This window comes from Aulonocara sp. 'chitande type north' Nkhata Bay, linkage group LG1, assembly GCF_057382095.1.
Source record: "Aulonocara sp. 'chitande type north' Nkhata Bay isolate Kocher_YH1m ecotype deep benthic linkage group LG1, A_spYH_male_GT1.1, whole genome shotgun sequence".
NCBI classification, from domain to species: domain Eukaryota; kingdom Metazoa; phylum Chordata; class Actinopteri; order Cichliformes; family Cichlidae; genus Aulonocara; species Aulonocara sp. 'chitande type north' Nkhata Bay.
This window is the reverse complement of record NC_141344.1, coordinates 14,773,850-14,786,113: the sequence shown is the minus strand read 5'-3', so window position 1 is coordinate 14,786,113 and position 12,264 is coordinate 14,773,850. Positions and strand designations below refer to the sequence as shown.

Genomic DNA, 12,264 nt, shown 5'->3' with positions numbered 1-12,264 from the left:
CAACAAAGGTTATGTTACAAAGTATTGAGTTGTATTTTTGTTATTGACCAAATACTTATTTTCCACCCTGATTTACGAATAAATTCTTTACAAATCCTACCATGTGGATTCATGGATTTTTTTTCCGCATTCTGTCTCTCACAGTTGAAGTGTACCTCTGGTGCAAATTACTGACCTCTGTCATCATTTTAGGTGGGGGAACTTGCACAATCGGTGGCTGACTAAATACTTTTTTGCCCCACTGTACTTGAACATGAACTTGTTTCCAGAGAAATCTCCCTTTAGAATATAACTCAAATTCTTTTTGGATCTTGGATTTTATTCGAGAGGACAGACAGCAGAGAGCAAACACAAAAGTAGGGAGGAAACGAGGGGCAGACCCAGGGCAGAATCAAACCCAGACTCCTGCAGCCTTTCAGCATATGGGCTGCCTGCTTGACTAAGTGAACTACAGCAGCACCAGAGTATTGCTTCCATCCTGAGCCTTTACTCCCCCAATCATTTCCTTTAGCGTTCCAGTAGGACAGAGGATCCGACTGGAAGCTGTTCAAGCAATGCAATGTGTAGGAAATGCAATAATTATAAAGGATGTGCAAAATGTCTTACTACTGATCACTGCTACCATACTAAAACAAATCACTAAACAATCTGTTAATAGGCCAAGTTAAAAAATTACTGCTTCTTAGTACAGTAATAAGAGTGACCATTGTATTGTACATTCGTAGTGTAGTATCTGTGAGCTCATGTGAACGCTGAGTGAATGCGGAGACCACAGAATCACAGGGCAATCTGCTGCTAATGGCAACAGGGATATCCTGCCTTAATAGACTGTCACTAGCACTTCCACCACCTGTCCCACACAGTGCTATGCAATTAGAGCACAGCAACTACAACTAAAGAGACACACAAGTGCGTGCACACAGATAAACACACACAGGTGCATGCAGGTGTACACATGTAAACAGACAGAGGCAGAACAAAACAGCAAAGTAAGCAGAGAAGAAGGAGGATGCAGGGGAGGTGTAGTATCAGTCAGAGTGTGCTTCAGTCAAGTGTTTGCCAATATTTTCCTTGAATGTAAAAAAAATGAAAACTTAATCCGTGAATGTCACATATCTTTACTGGCAAACAAAAATTAGCACTCAGACTTGATGAGACAGATGGATAATGTGGGATCCCTTCAGGAAGCAGCTAAGTGACCCGTGATGCTAGTTTTTCTTATTAATTACATCTGGCTTATAATCACTGATTTGTATTTTTTATAGTTCACTGAAAGGAGTGATAGATCAAACAACTGGCTTGTCTTTTGACTTAGCATTAGGGGGCGTTCCCATTTGAAACGAATATCCAGATAGTGGATAAATGATATCTGGTTTCAGAAGTTAGTTTTTGTGTCACTCTTTACAAATTCAAATACATAAAATTACATCAAAAAGCCAACAAGAAGCTAAATTATCAGCTAATAACTAATGGTTTAATTCTTCACATACAGTCAAAATATGTCCCAACATGACTGATCAACAGTGTAGGGTATACAAAGAAGCAGAGATTACAGATTATGCAATAAACCTACTTGGCTAAATGAAAAGAATATTTGTCATTCATCCCATCTTTTTTCATATTAAAAAGTAGAAACTTGTGAGCCTCAGGAAAATGAGATGGTGAGAAAGAGTAAGGATAAGAAAGCAGAGACAACAGCTGGGAGAAACTGAGGACTACAATGTTAAGATCAAGGAAATGACAGGAGACAAATAGCAGCAAGAACAGGACAAAAGGATTTGAAGACAGAGAGGGACCAATCGCTCTTCCTCCCTTTCTAAGTGACCAACCATATTAGATCAGGACCTTCTGTTGTCACAGCAGGTGTGCGTTCCTGAGTGCCTGTGTTTCTTTGTCTGTGCCTGTGTGTGTTTGTGTGTATGTGAGGAGGCTGATGCCAGGTAATTGCAGTGGTATATTAGGTTAGCTCAAGTTATCCCATAATTGGGACTGTTTGGCCAATTTTCACTGGTGTACAAACTAATCCAACTCACTCCCTTCCTACCCTCTGCCGCGAGTGTGTGCGCGCTTGTTTGTGTGAACATATGTATGTGTGTGTGTGAGGAAGAGAGTTAGACAAAGAGAGCATGGAAGACTGGGCTTGTAGTCTGATGGTACTTGTATGTATAAAGGGTTCTTAGTAGCTTTCATGCAGGATGATCCAATGAGTTTAAAAAGTTTTATAAAAGGAATTTATAAAACTTCTTGTTAGGGGTCGCTACAGCAGGTCGCTATGAAGGTTTTTGAACTGGCAGAGTTTCAAGTGTTTTCAACTGAAACCAAACCAGCGACCTTTTGCTTGTTAAGATTTAAACTGGCTCCGAAGCTAAAGCAGTGCTAACATAAGGTACATTTTATACATCACTGATACTGTCTACAGATTTGCACTACAGTCCCCAGTAAGAATTTGAGCTCTTAGGTGTAAACTGTGAGAATTAATTATCTTAGTGGTTACGGAAAGGAAGCATGAAAGAAAAAGTGATTAATCTGTAAAGGTTTTCTACATTTAACTACATGTAAAACATCTCACATCTTCAGTGTGACTCTAAAGTTACTTATTTTGTTTAATTTTTGTGGTTTACTTTTTTATACTTTTACAGGAGAACAATCCAATATCATGCAGACATTTAGATTTTACTGGTATAAAAATTTTGTTTTAAAACAATAATTTATTATTTGTGATTTAAGCCTACATAACTCACAGACAGGAAAAGTACTATAAATAGTGTTTCAGCATTCCTAATTTTATTTTATTTTTTAAAAAATTTTATTAGAAAAAGATAACCCTAGTAAATACAAAATGCACTTTTTTAAATGATTATTTTATTTATCCTAGCTATCCTAACCTTCTCCACCCATGTAAGTAAGATAAATATAGAAAAGAAGAAAAAACTAAATCACATCACTGTAAGATGCATGGTGGCAGTTTAGCATTATCATCATCCTCCAAGGCCAATGTCCTATTTCATGGCCCAGAACTAAACCTACAATTAAAAAGTCTTTCTCTTTAAGATCTGGACTTCTTCTGTCTCAGCTCAACCTTGCCACCAAGTTTAATCGTGCTGACAAACAGAAAGACAAAGAGAACTGAAAGCATGCTTGCAAAAGTGCAAACGAGACACCAGGCAGAAACTGAAATTGTATATTTATGTAATATGTTTATTTTTGTCAGTAGGACAAAAAGGACAAATCTAATGGTTCACAGTCAAAGTCTGCAGTCTTGTGTTGTGTAGCCACTGTTTGATAGGGTTTGACAGGAACTGCTCTGGCTTTAAAAATTTTAATTACCATAAATCTTTACTGGCTATTTACAGTTAGCAGACTAATCATCAATATGCCAACTATTATTTGTTAAGTTCTGTAAGGATACAAGAGCCAACAAATGAACCAGTGAATTAAAAAACATCAGTCCTTAGTAGGAGGTGAATGGTGTTGCATTAGTATTAACAAACTACAATGTGTTTTAGTCTGTTTACAGACAGCAGGAAATGCTTGCAACAGTAACATAATTGCCATATATAACCATACGTTATGTATCCCATGTATCTCTCTGTTACCATTTACCATTCCTCTTGTCCTTTTCCAGTCTTATTTTTCAAAGAAATTAATTTATGATGTACTTAAATAAATCAGTATATCACAAATAGGGATTGATATGCCATCAATCCCTCACAAACAATTTAGCCAATTTTTCCTTGATCTTAGCCGCTCCGCTCAATCCACGCCTGCAGCAGCACAGCCATAGGATTTCTCTTTATGTAAGGATGTGCTTGTCACAATAATGAGATGCTAAATTAACTTTAAAAAACCCAGAAAGACATTTTTTAATATGAGCTTTCATCGTCACTAAGCCAGAGAAATTAATTGTTGTGGTGATATCAGCTCACAGCCAGCGAGATAGCAGGGAGGGGGAGTTGTGTGAAGGTATTATGGGTACTATCAGAACCATCAGGTAGGCTCAGCAAATCCAGAGCCTTGCATTCAGGGGGAGAGCGGAAACATGGCTAAATAACAGCTTGTTCCTGCAGCAGAACAGAACAGAGTTCAAGCAGTGTAGAAACATCATACAATATAATTTCATAACAACAAAGGTCAGACAGGGCTAGTAAAATATCGCTTGGCAGAACAACTGTGGACTGCACCACCTTCATGATGTAAACAATGATTGCAAATCAGCATCTGACGTGGGTTTAATGAGACGGTAAAAAGATATTCACTGGTCAAACATCAAGTCAGAAGAGTAGTCAACTGCAGGCCATTGCTTTTAGCTAGTTTTTAAAAATAAACCCTAAGTGAAGTTAAGGGTTTAAATGTAAATACACAATTTTCTTAAGAGAAAATACAAAAATGCATATTTGTATTCAGACAGGTGACAAGGACAAGAATAAACCTGCCTGACACTAAGGTAATTTTATTCCATCAATTGCAAGTGCAATGTATGTTCGTGATCAGACATTGACAACATTCATTTACATTTCTACCTTCAAACCTTTAAGTGTTCAAGCAAAATTAAAGAAGTGAACTTAACTACAGTGTAAAGTGGTACTTAGTTCAGTGAAGCTAAGGCCATTTTTAGAGTAGCCATTAGATAATCATACAGTGGAATAATGTCATTTTGAAATGGGGTGCTACAATAGAGTATGGTTTTAGAAAGTGTGTGTATGTGTGCTGCTGTGTGAAAGTAAGAAAATTTTACATGAAAAGTTGGTAGAAGAGAAAAATAGCACTGAGTTGGAACAGACAACAGAATAGAGAGTATTTCCTGTTAAATCAAAGGCACATTCCTTTTTTTGGCTCAAAATTATATTTATTTTGCTATGATGAAACATGTGATGTTGAAATGTAGCGACTCTAAACCATCACAAGACATCAAACCACACAAATTCTTACCTGTGTACTATCAGTGCAACCAGCCCGGTTACAGACCCTCAACTGGTAACTGTATTCCTGGAAAGGCCTGATCCCACCAACGTCAGTAAAGCTGTTTTCATCCCCACGGTAACGCTCTTGTCCATCACGCAGTATAGCATAGTGGGTAATCTCCCCTGGTGAAGTTTTAAAGATAATTGGGTAACCACTGTTAGATTTTTCTGCCTCTGCATTAATTTAATTACTCAAGCTGAACTCCAAACACAGAGAAAGACTTTTAATCACTGGATCTAACCTAAAGTAGTAATATCCATGCACATATACAAACCATTACTCCGGGCAGGTGCTTGCCATTGCAACTGGATAATATCATCTCTTTCACCTAGGCGGCTCCAGCGGGGTGTTGCCACTCCCCATGGTTTGTCCTCAGTAGTCGTCACTGTTGTAACATTGCTGGAGCCTCGACCAAAGCTGTTCCAGCCTCTCACTCTGTACTCATAGGTGGTAAAAGGCTCCAGGTCATTGTCTATTTCCCAGTAAGTGTCAAAAAAACGGGAGGACAGTAAGGGGGCAAGGGAAAGACAAAAATGCATTATTAAAAGTTTATTAATTCCATATAAACCCCTCACCTCTCCATTTTACTTAAAAGTCTCAAAGTGCATCTCTATTATAAAATAAAAAGTGAATGCTTCTCCACCCCATGGTCGTGCGGGCAGCAGCCTAAGCACAGAAACCAAGAGCTCCCTCTCCTCGGCCACCTCCTGAAGCTTGTCTGGGGGACACCGAGGCATTCCTAGGCCAACCAAGGAAGGACATGTAAAGGAGGCATTATAGTTAGATGGCCGAACCACCTCAACTGGCTCCTTTCGATGTGGAGAAGTAGCCTCTCTCGAAGGACTGCACTCATCACCCTATCTCTAAGGAAGAGGCCGGCCACTCTTCTGCTTGTTTCTACTATTTTGTTCTTTCAGTTATTACCCGAAGCTTGTGACCACAGTTGAAGGTAGGAATGTAGACTGACACCTTTGCTTTCATGTTCAGCTCTCATGTCCAAATAACTGCTCCAGCCACACCCCACATCTTTCTGTCAATCTCTTTCGCCCCTCTTTCCTCTTTCCTCTCTTGTGAAAAAGACGATTAGAAATTATTCTATTTGGGGCAGCAGATCATCCCTGAACCAGAGTGGGCACTCCACCCTTTCCTGTCTGAGGACCTCAGACTTGGAGGTGCTAATTTTCAGAGATGAGATTTTGAGGTCAGAAGCTTTACAGCAGATGATTACACGTAGAAATTCTGTCCATGATGATTATGAAGAGAATCGGTGACAAAGAGCAGGCCTGGCAGAGTCCAACTCCCACTAGAAATGGGTCTGACTTAGTGGCATCAATGCGGACTAAACTTTCATTTTAATTGTACAGGGATTGAATGGCTGTTAACAATGGGCCAGACACCCCATACTCCTGCAGCACTCCTTCCCACAGGCAACCCTGAGGGATGCGGTTGAATGCCTTCTCCAAGTCCACAAAACGTGTAGACTGGATGGGGAAGCTCCCAAGCAAGTTCTAATATTCCTGAAAGGCTAAAGAGCTGGTTAATTGGTCCATGACCAGTACAAAAAGTGCACTGTTCCTCTAGAATCCAAGGTTCAACTAATGGACAAATCCCGGTCAGGCTGAAAAATGTGATCCACACCCTGCGGTCAACCTTCTTAAAGATAATCACCACCATAGTCTGCCAATCCAGAGGCAGTGCCCCAGATCTCCACTTCACTCCAAGCGATGGAGCACTCTCGAGCACCCCAACCACGGACTCCAAGCAAACTCAACTGTCGTTCGGTGCGTAAGTGCAAACAACAGTCAGGAGCAGCTCCCTGGCTATATATAAGCACTATCACCAGTGTGAATGTCAGGCCACGAAGCACTATGACAGACAGGTTATTACAACCCTATTGCAAAGGTACAGGCACAGTAGTATTTATACATATAGTTGTACTTGCGCACATTTGTGCATTACTTTTAGGAGTGTAAATGGTCTCTTGTAAACTACCAGTCTGGGATTCTTGTCTGTACTTCTGGAATAATTAAAATAGAAAAAAATGTACAGATGAAAAAAACAGCAGTGAGGTTTGCCTAGAAATATAATACAATCTGTTTTTCTGTGTTTGATTGTAAGATATTGAAAAGCTAAGTTAATACAAAGCTCTTGTGGATAATACAGCTTACACTTATGTCACCCACTTCACATGTGGAGCTATCTGGGCGTGATCTAACTTCTTTCTTTTTTTCTCCCAGAGAAGTATAGCATGATACTCTGCGCATGAATGCGTGTGTGCATGCGTGTGTGTGCTTGAGAAACATCTGGTGTATGGTGGGTGGCGACAGCTTTATGTGCCTCTGCCCAGATGGTGTCACAGCATCGCCTAGAAACTCTTATCCTAACCACCCCATGCCACATGCACACATACACAGACAAAGTAATGAAAACACATACGCAGAGCTACACTCCAGAGCCACACTAAAATAGTAACTAACTGGATGCAAAAACACATATCATTTATGAGGACACAACCACCCACACACACACATATCCACAACCACAATTAGTCTTGATTTAACAGACGTAACTACCCAGATAAATAATGTGTGGACAGACTGAAAATCACGACACACACGCCCACAAACACAAACACGTTCCTGCTCCCTTTGGGCTGATAAATAGTAGAGAATGTGAAAATGGCATTTAAACGCCCATCTCTAAGTTTTAATAACACGCAAGTGTACAGCGCAGACAGAGTTACCATGTTAGAGCTATTAGCGTGCACTGCAGCAGCTGTCTTGGTGCGTGTGTGTGACAGAGGGAGTGTGTGCAGAAGGGCATCTGTCTGTAAAGCCCTTTGATTGTAGCGGCTGACACATTTAGAGTAAATGCAGAACTGGCTTCTGCAGGCTTGCAGTTTCTGTGAACGCCATGTTTTACAGATGGCTGTAACGTTTTACTTATTCTTCATTGTGACTTAGAGAACTGAAGTGGAAGAAAAGTAATAATTTCAATGCAGGGCTGCAAATACTTGATGTTTATAACTAAAACACATTAAGCCTATAGAAAAGTACTGATACTAAAGACTAGTTAACTTAAATTTCTAGGGAACTAGAGGGCGATGTGGCTGACTTTATGCATTCATTTGTCATCTTATATTTGGACCACAATCAAATTTCATCAAGTGGCAAAACTGATTGTGTCTTTTAACTCATTCACTGCCATTGACATCTATAGCCGTCAATTGCAGTGAATGAGTCAATGGGTTTAACTCATTCACTGCCAATGGCTGGCAGTGAATGAGTTAACTTATGCAACTTGACTTGGTACTTGGCCATCTACAGATTTGTCTTAAAAAAAGTAGGTATAATCTTCCTGGCTGTTCAGATTGCTTACTGACTCACATGGAGCTATAACTTTAGCTACAAATAAAAAACTACATACATGTTTAAGGTATAATCAGACGCATAAACTTAGAGCCCCCGAGAGCAGCCATTTGGCTTTTCTACCTTTAAAACCCGCCTTCCAGCCAAATGGCTGGTAGGTGTTTAGCTAGGCTTTAGCTTCAGCCAAGTGGAAGCTAAATTGTCTAGTCATTCATATGTAAATTAGGTTGTTACCTGAGAATTCTGGAGGGGAGTGGGGGTGTGTGAATGAGGGGGTGGGGGAGCTGCTAAAAGCTGTGAACTTCCTTTTGTGTTCGTCTTGATGCATTCTCAATCATCCAGGGAAATAAATCTCCAAAAGTCACCAACTTGGAGTGGTTAGTTTCCTGAGCCACAAGGAAACTTGGAGTGTTTCAGTTTGCCATCTTAGGGAGAAATCAACACACATGGGTGTATTTCCTTTGTTGCTGAGATTTATTGATAAAAACAGTACAAAAAACCAACCATTTGCACACATATTTACAAATAATAATAAAAAGTGAGTGAGTACATTTCAACATTTTCAGCAATCACTCACAATCCTGGCACTGCCATGGTATCTGTAGTCTGCATTTACCACATGTGTATCTGTAGCAGTGAACACATCGCACAGTGGCATGATTGTTCTTGCATTTGTGTTTGACCTGACACATGGCTCTTTTTCCAGGGCTAGGTGTGGAGGGTTGTGTCCAAAGCAACTGTTCTTTTCTTGCCTTCTTCCCAGCTTCCCAACACTACCAAAAGGAAGCCAAACACTGTCACCCTTTACAACAAAACAAAGTGTGGCGTAGATGTGATGGACCAGATGAGAGTTGGCTCACTCTCATGTAGCTGGGAAGAAGGCAAGAAAAGAACAGTTGCTTTGGACACAACCCTCCACACCTAGCCCTGGAAAAAGAGCCATGTGTCAGGTCAAACACAAATGCAAGAACAATCATGCCACTGTGCGATGTGTTCACTGCTACAGATACACATGTGGTAAATGCAGACTACAGATACCATGGCAGTGCCAGGATTGTGAGTGATTGCTGAAAATGTTGAAATGTACTCACTCACTTTTTATTATTATTTGTAAATATGTGTACAAATGGTTGGTTTTTTGTACTGTTTTCATCAATAAATCTCAGCAACAAAGGAAATACACCCATGTGTGTTGATTTCTCCCTAAGATGGCAAACTGAAGCACTCCAAGTTGGTGACTTTTGGAGATTTATTTCCCTGGATGATTGAGAATGCATCAAGACGAACACAAAAGGAAGTTCACAGCTTTTAGCAGCTCCCCCACCCCCTCATTCACACACCCCCACTCCCCTCCAGAATTCCCAGATAACAACCTAATTTACATATGAATGACTAGACAATTTAGCTTCCACTTGGCTGAAGCTAAAGCCTAGCTAAAAGCCTACCAGCCATTTGGCTGGAAGGTGGGTTTTAAAGGTAGAAAGGTAGAAGGCTGGGCACTGCTGCTCTCGGGGGACTCTAAGTGATAATCAGGATGTGACAAGAAAACCAAAAGCTGGTAAAACTTCAACAGTTAACAAAAAAAACCCTCTGTAAAACAGACATTAGATACTCTGGACCAGGGACTCTAAAGAAGAAGCAAAATGAAACAAATTTGTCATCACAAAATTGGTAGTCCTGTAATTATGAAACAATAATTTTTCAAGAGGAAAAGCTATAAAAACATAAAAATACAATCAAAACAATTCCTAAATTTATGTTGTTGCATTAACTAAAACTGGTTAGTGGGCCAGATTGGAGTCTTCGCCAGGCCTAGTCTGATCCCCGGGCTGTATGTTTAACACCCTTGCTCTAGACACTAACCTGGCACATACCCAGGAACTTTTAAATTGCTAATAAAAAGACACATACATACATGCTCATCAGTTACCTGTAAATGTATATACGGTGGCATCTCCACTGTACACTACCTCCTCATGCGATGGGCACATGCTTCCCTTCAGCTGCTTGTTGTCAGTGTGTGCGTGACTGCGTGAGTCAAACATTTTGTAACTGTCATTACTTCTGTTTGTATGTGCAGACAGGTCCGCAGTGAGAGCTTCCTGCGTGATGCTGATGAACGGTGAGTATGTTGTGGATTGTGTCTCAGGGTGTGTGTGCGCAGACAGGACCCATGTGCACGCAGTCATAGATGGATCAAGGCCACAGGAGCCGCAGTAAGCTGTAGATGCTGCAGCCACAGGACACACAGCGCCCTGCAAACACTGGTGCTGCACAGAGAAAAAGGAGAGACAGACAGAATGAATGAAGGAGAAGAGAAAAGAAAACTTTGTTTAAGTGAACTAGAACAGAAACGTACCTCATGAAAGCTTACGATCCTCTTATTTGCTGTTATATTCTGAAGGAGAAAATCACTATATACAGCGTGTGTGTGTCTGTGTTGCATACATGGCTCTTAATGACATCATTAGAGCTAATGAGAGTTCCTACCCTTTGTCACTGCTTGCGTGTGTGTATGTGTGCATGCATGTGCCATCTCATGCTGGCTTAGGAACACACAAACGCCACAGGACCTCAGTTGATAAATGGAGGATGGGCCAGTCCCCAACTCCTGATGCGACAATGAGAGCAAGTTTGATAGACAAAAAAACCCAGAAATTCTGTCTAATGTCCACTGGGCTGCTGGAGATGATCAGCTCCTTCATGTAATTTCAGCCAATCTGCAAGGCTTTTAGCAAATGCTTAATTGGGGCATCTAATGTGTAGCAGTCTTATCCTCTCCATTTCCATTTCTATTTTTGGGTAGGTCAGTTTGTAAATGTGACACCTACAATTTTCAGATAATATAAGATCAATATTTAACATTTTTGTTTATTTATGACATTATTTTCTACATGTGATCCTACAATTTCTCGTCCACTAATAAACTTTCAGAAGAAACACTACTTGAAGATGCTAAACACCTGAAACCTTTCAGTTCTCAGTCAACAAGGTCATGGTAGTCTTAAGAGCTTAAAAGGAGGCAACCTACAGAAGTCCACCTGCCATTTTTTCTAGCTCGCAATATCACACCTTAAATACTTGACAATCGAACTGCAGCGGTTTTTAAAAGAACTGACATCTTGTGTCAGCATGTGATTGTCAACTATTTCATACTTATCCAATCATTCAGTGATTACCTGTGGCTAAAGATCGACATATAAATGCTTCATCTTTAATAAAGGTGATCACTCAGAACCTGTTTTACACTCTTCCTTCTAAGGGGAAAGTGAACTTAAACCATTCAACCAGATCAGGTTTTTCCTTTATTTTGCTATCTGTAATACAGATGTAGAAAGAAATGGTCACAGCTGCCAAATACTGGTTGACTGAATGATCAGTGTGCTTCAGATTTCCCCGTCTAAGGTTAATGACGTGGAAAACAAGAAAACACACACTAAAAACACATTGTCTCACGTAATCACACACCTCTATTACCAGACCAGGCGTGGGTCTGTCTGCACACACATGTCGTCGGGGGTCAAAGCCAATCCCACTGCAGCATTCCTGATCCTGATGTATGACCTTTGAACCACAGCAGCGGAGTGTCACTGTGGCATTGCCAGCAGGGTGCATTGTGGGATATCCCTCATTGCCCACACAGCAAAGAGTTGTTGAAGAGCTTACATACTCGTGACCACAGCAGATGAAACCTGAAGCAAGAGAGAATATGCATCATGCCATTATTTTGTTCCACTTTCATTCTGATCTTAACATACCAGGAAATGATTTATCTTGGATCCACTTCACACTACAGTGTGCTGTGCAAATTTAGGTACTGAAAATATATATGGTGTGATAATTATTAATTTTTTTTTTTTTAATAAAACGACATTCCCACATTTCTTAAGTCTGAACAGCTGTTTACAGTTTTTTCTGATTGCTTAAGCACATT

General features: G+C 40.3%; 1 protein-coding gene across 6 annotated transcripts in view; it reads right to left on the bottom strand.

The window, feature by feature from the left end:
- Window positions 1-12,264, bottom strand: part of ush2a (Usher syndrome 2A (autosomal recessive, mild)) — a 223,142-nt gene that overhangs the window by 45,856 nt on the left and 165,022 nt on the right. For all 6 annotated transcript variants that reach the window (XM_086282620.1, XM_086282377.1, XM_086282304.1 and 3 more), the window contains 4 exons: window positions 11,799-12,022; window positions 10,261-10,600; window positions 5,237-5,434; window positions 4,930-5,084 (listed from right to left, as the gene is read on the bottom strand). In XM_086282620.1, coding sequence (XP_086138746.1) covers window positions 4,930-5,084; window positions 5,237-5,434; window positions 10,261-10,600; window positions 11,799-12,022 — 917 coding nt within the window. The remainder of the gene's footprint in view (window positions 1-4,929; window positions 5,085-5,236; window positions 5,435-10,260; window positions 10,601-11,798; window positions 12,023-12,264) is intronic.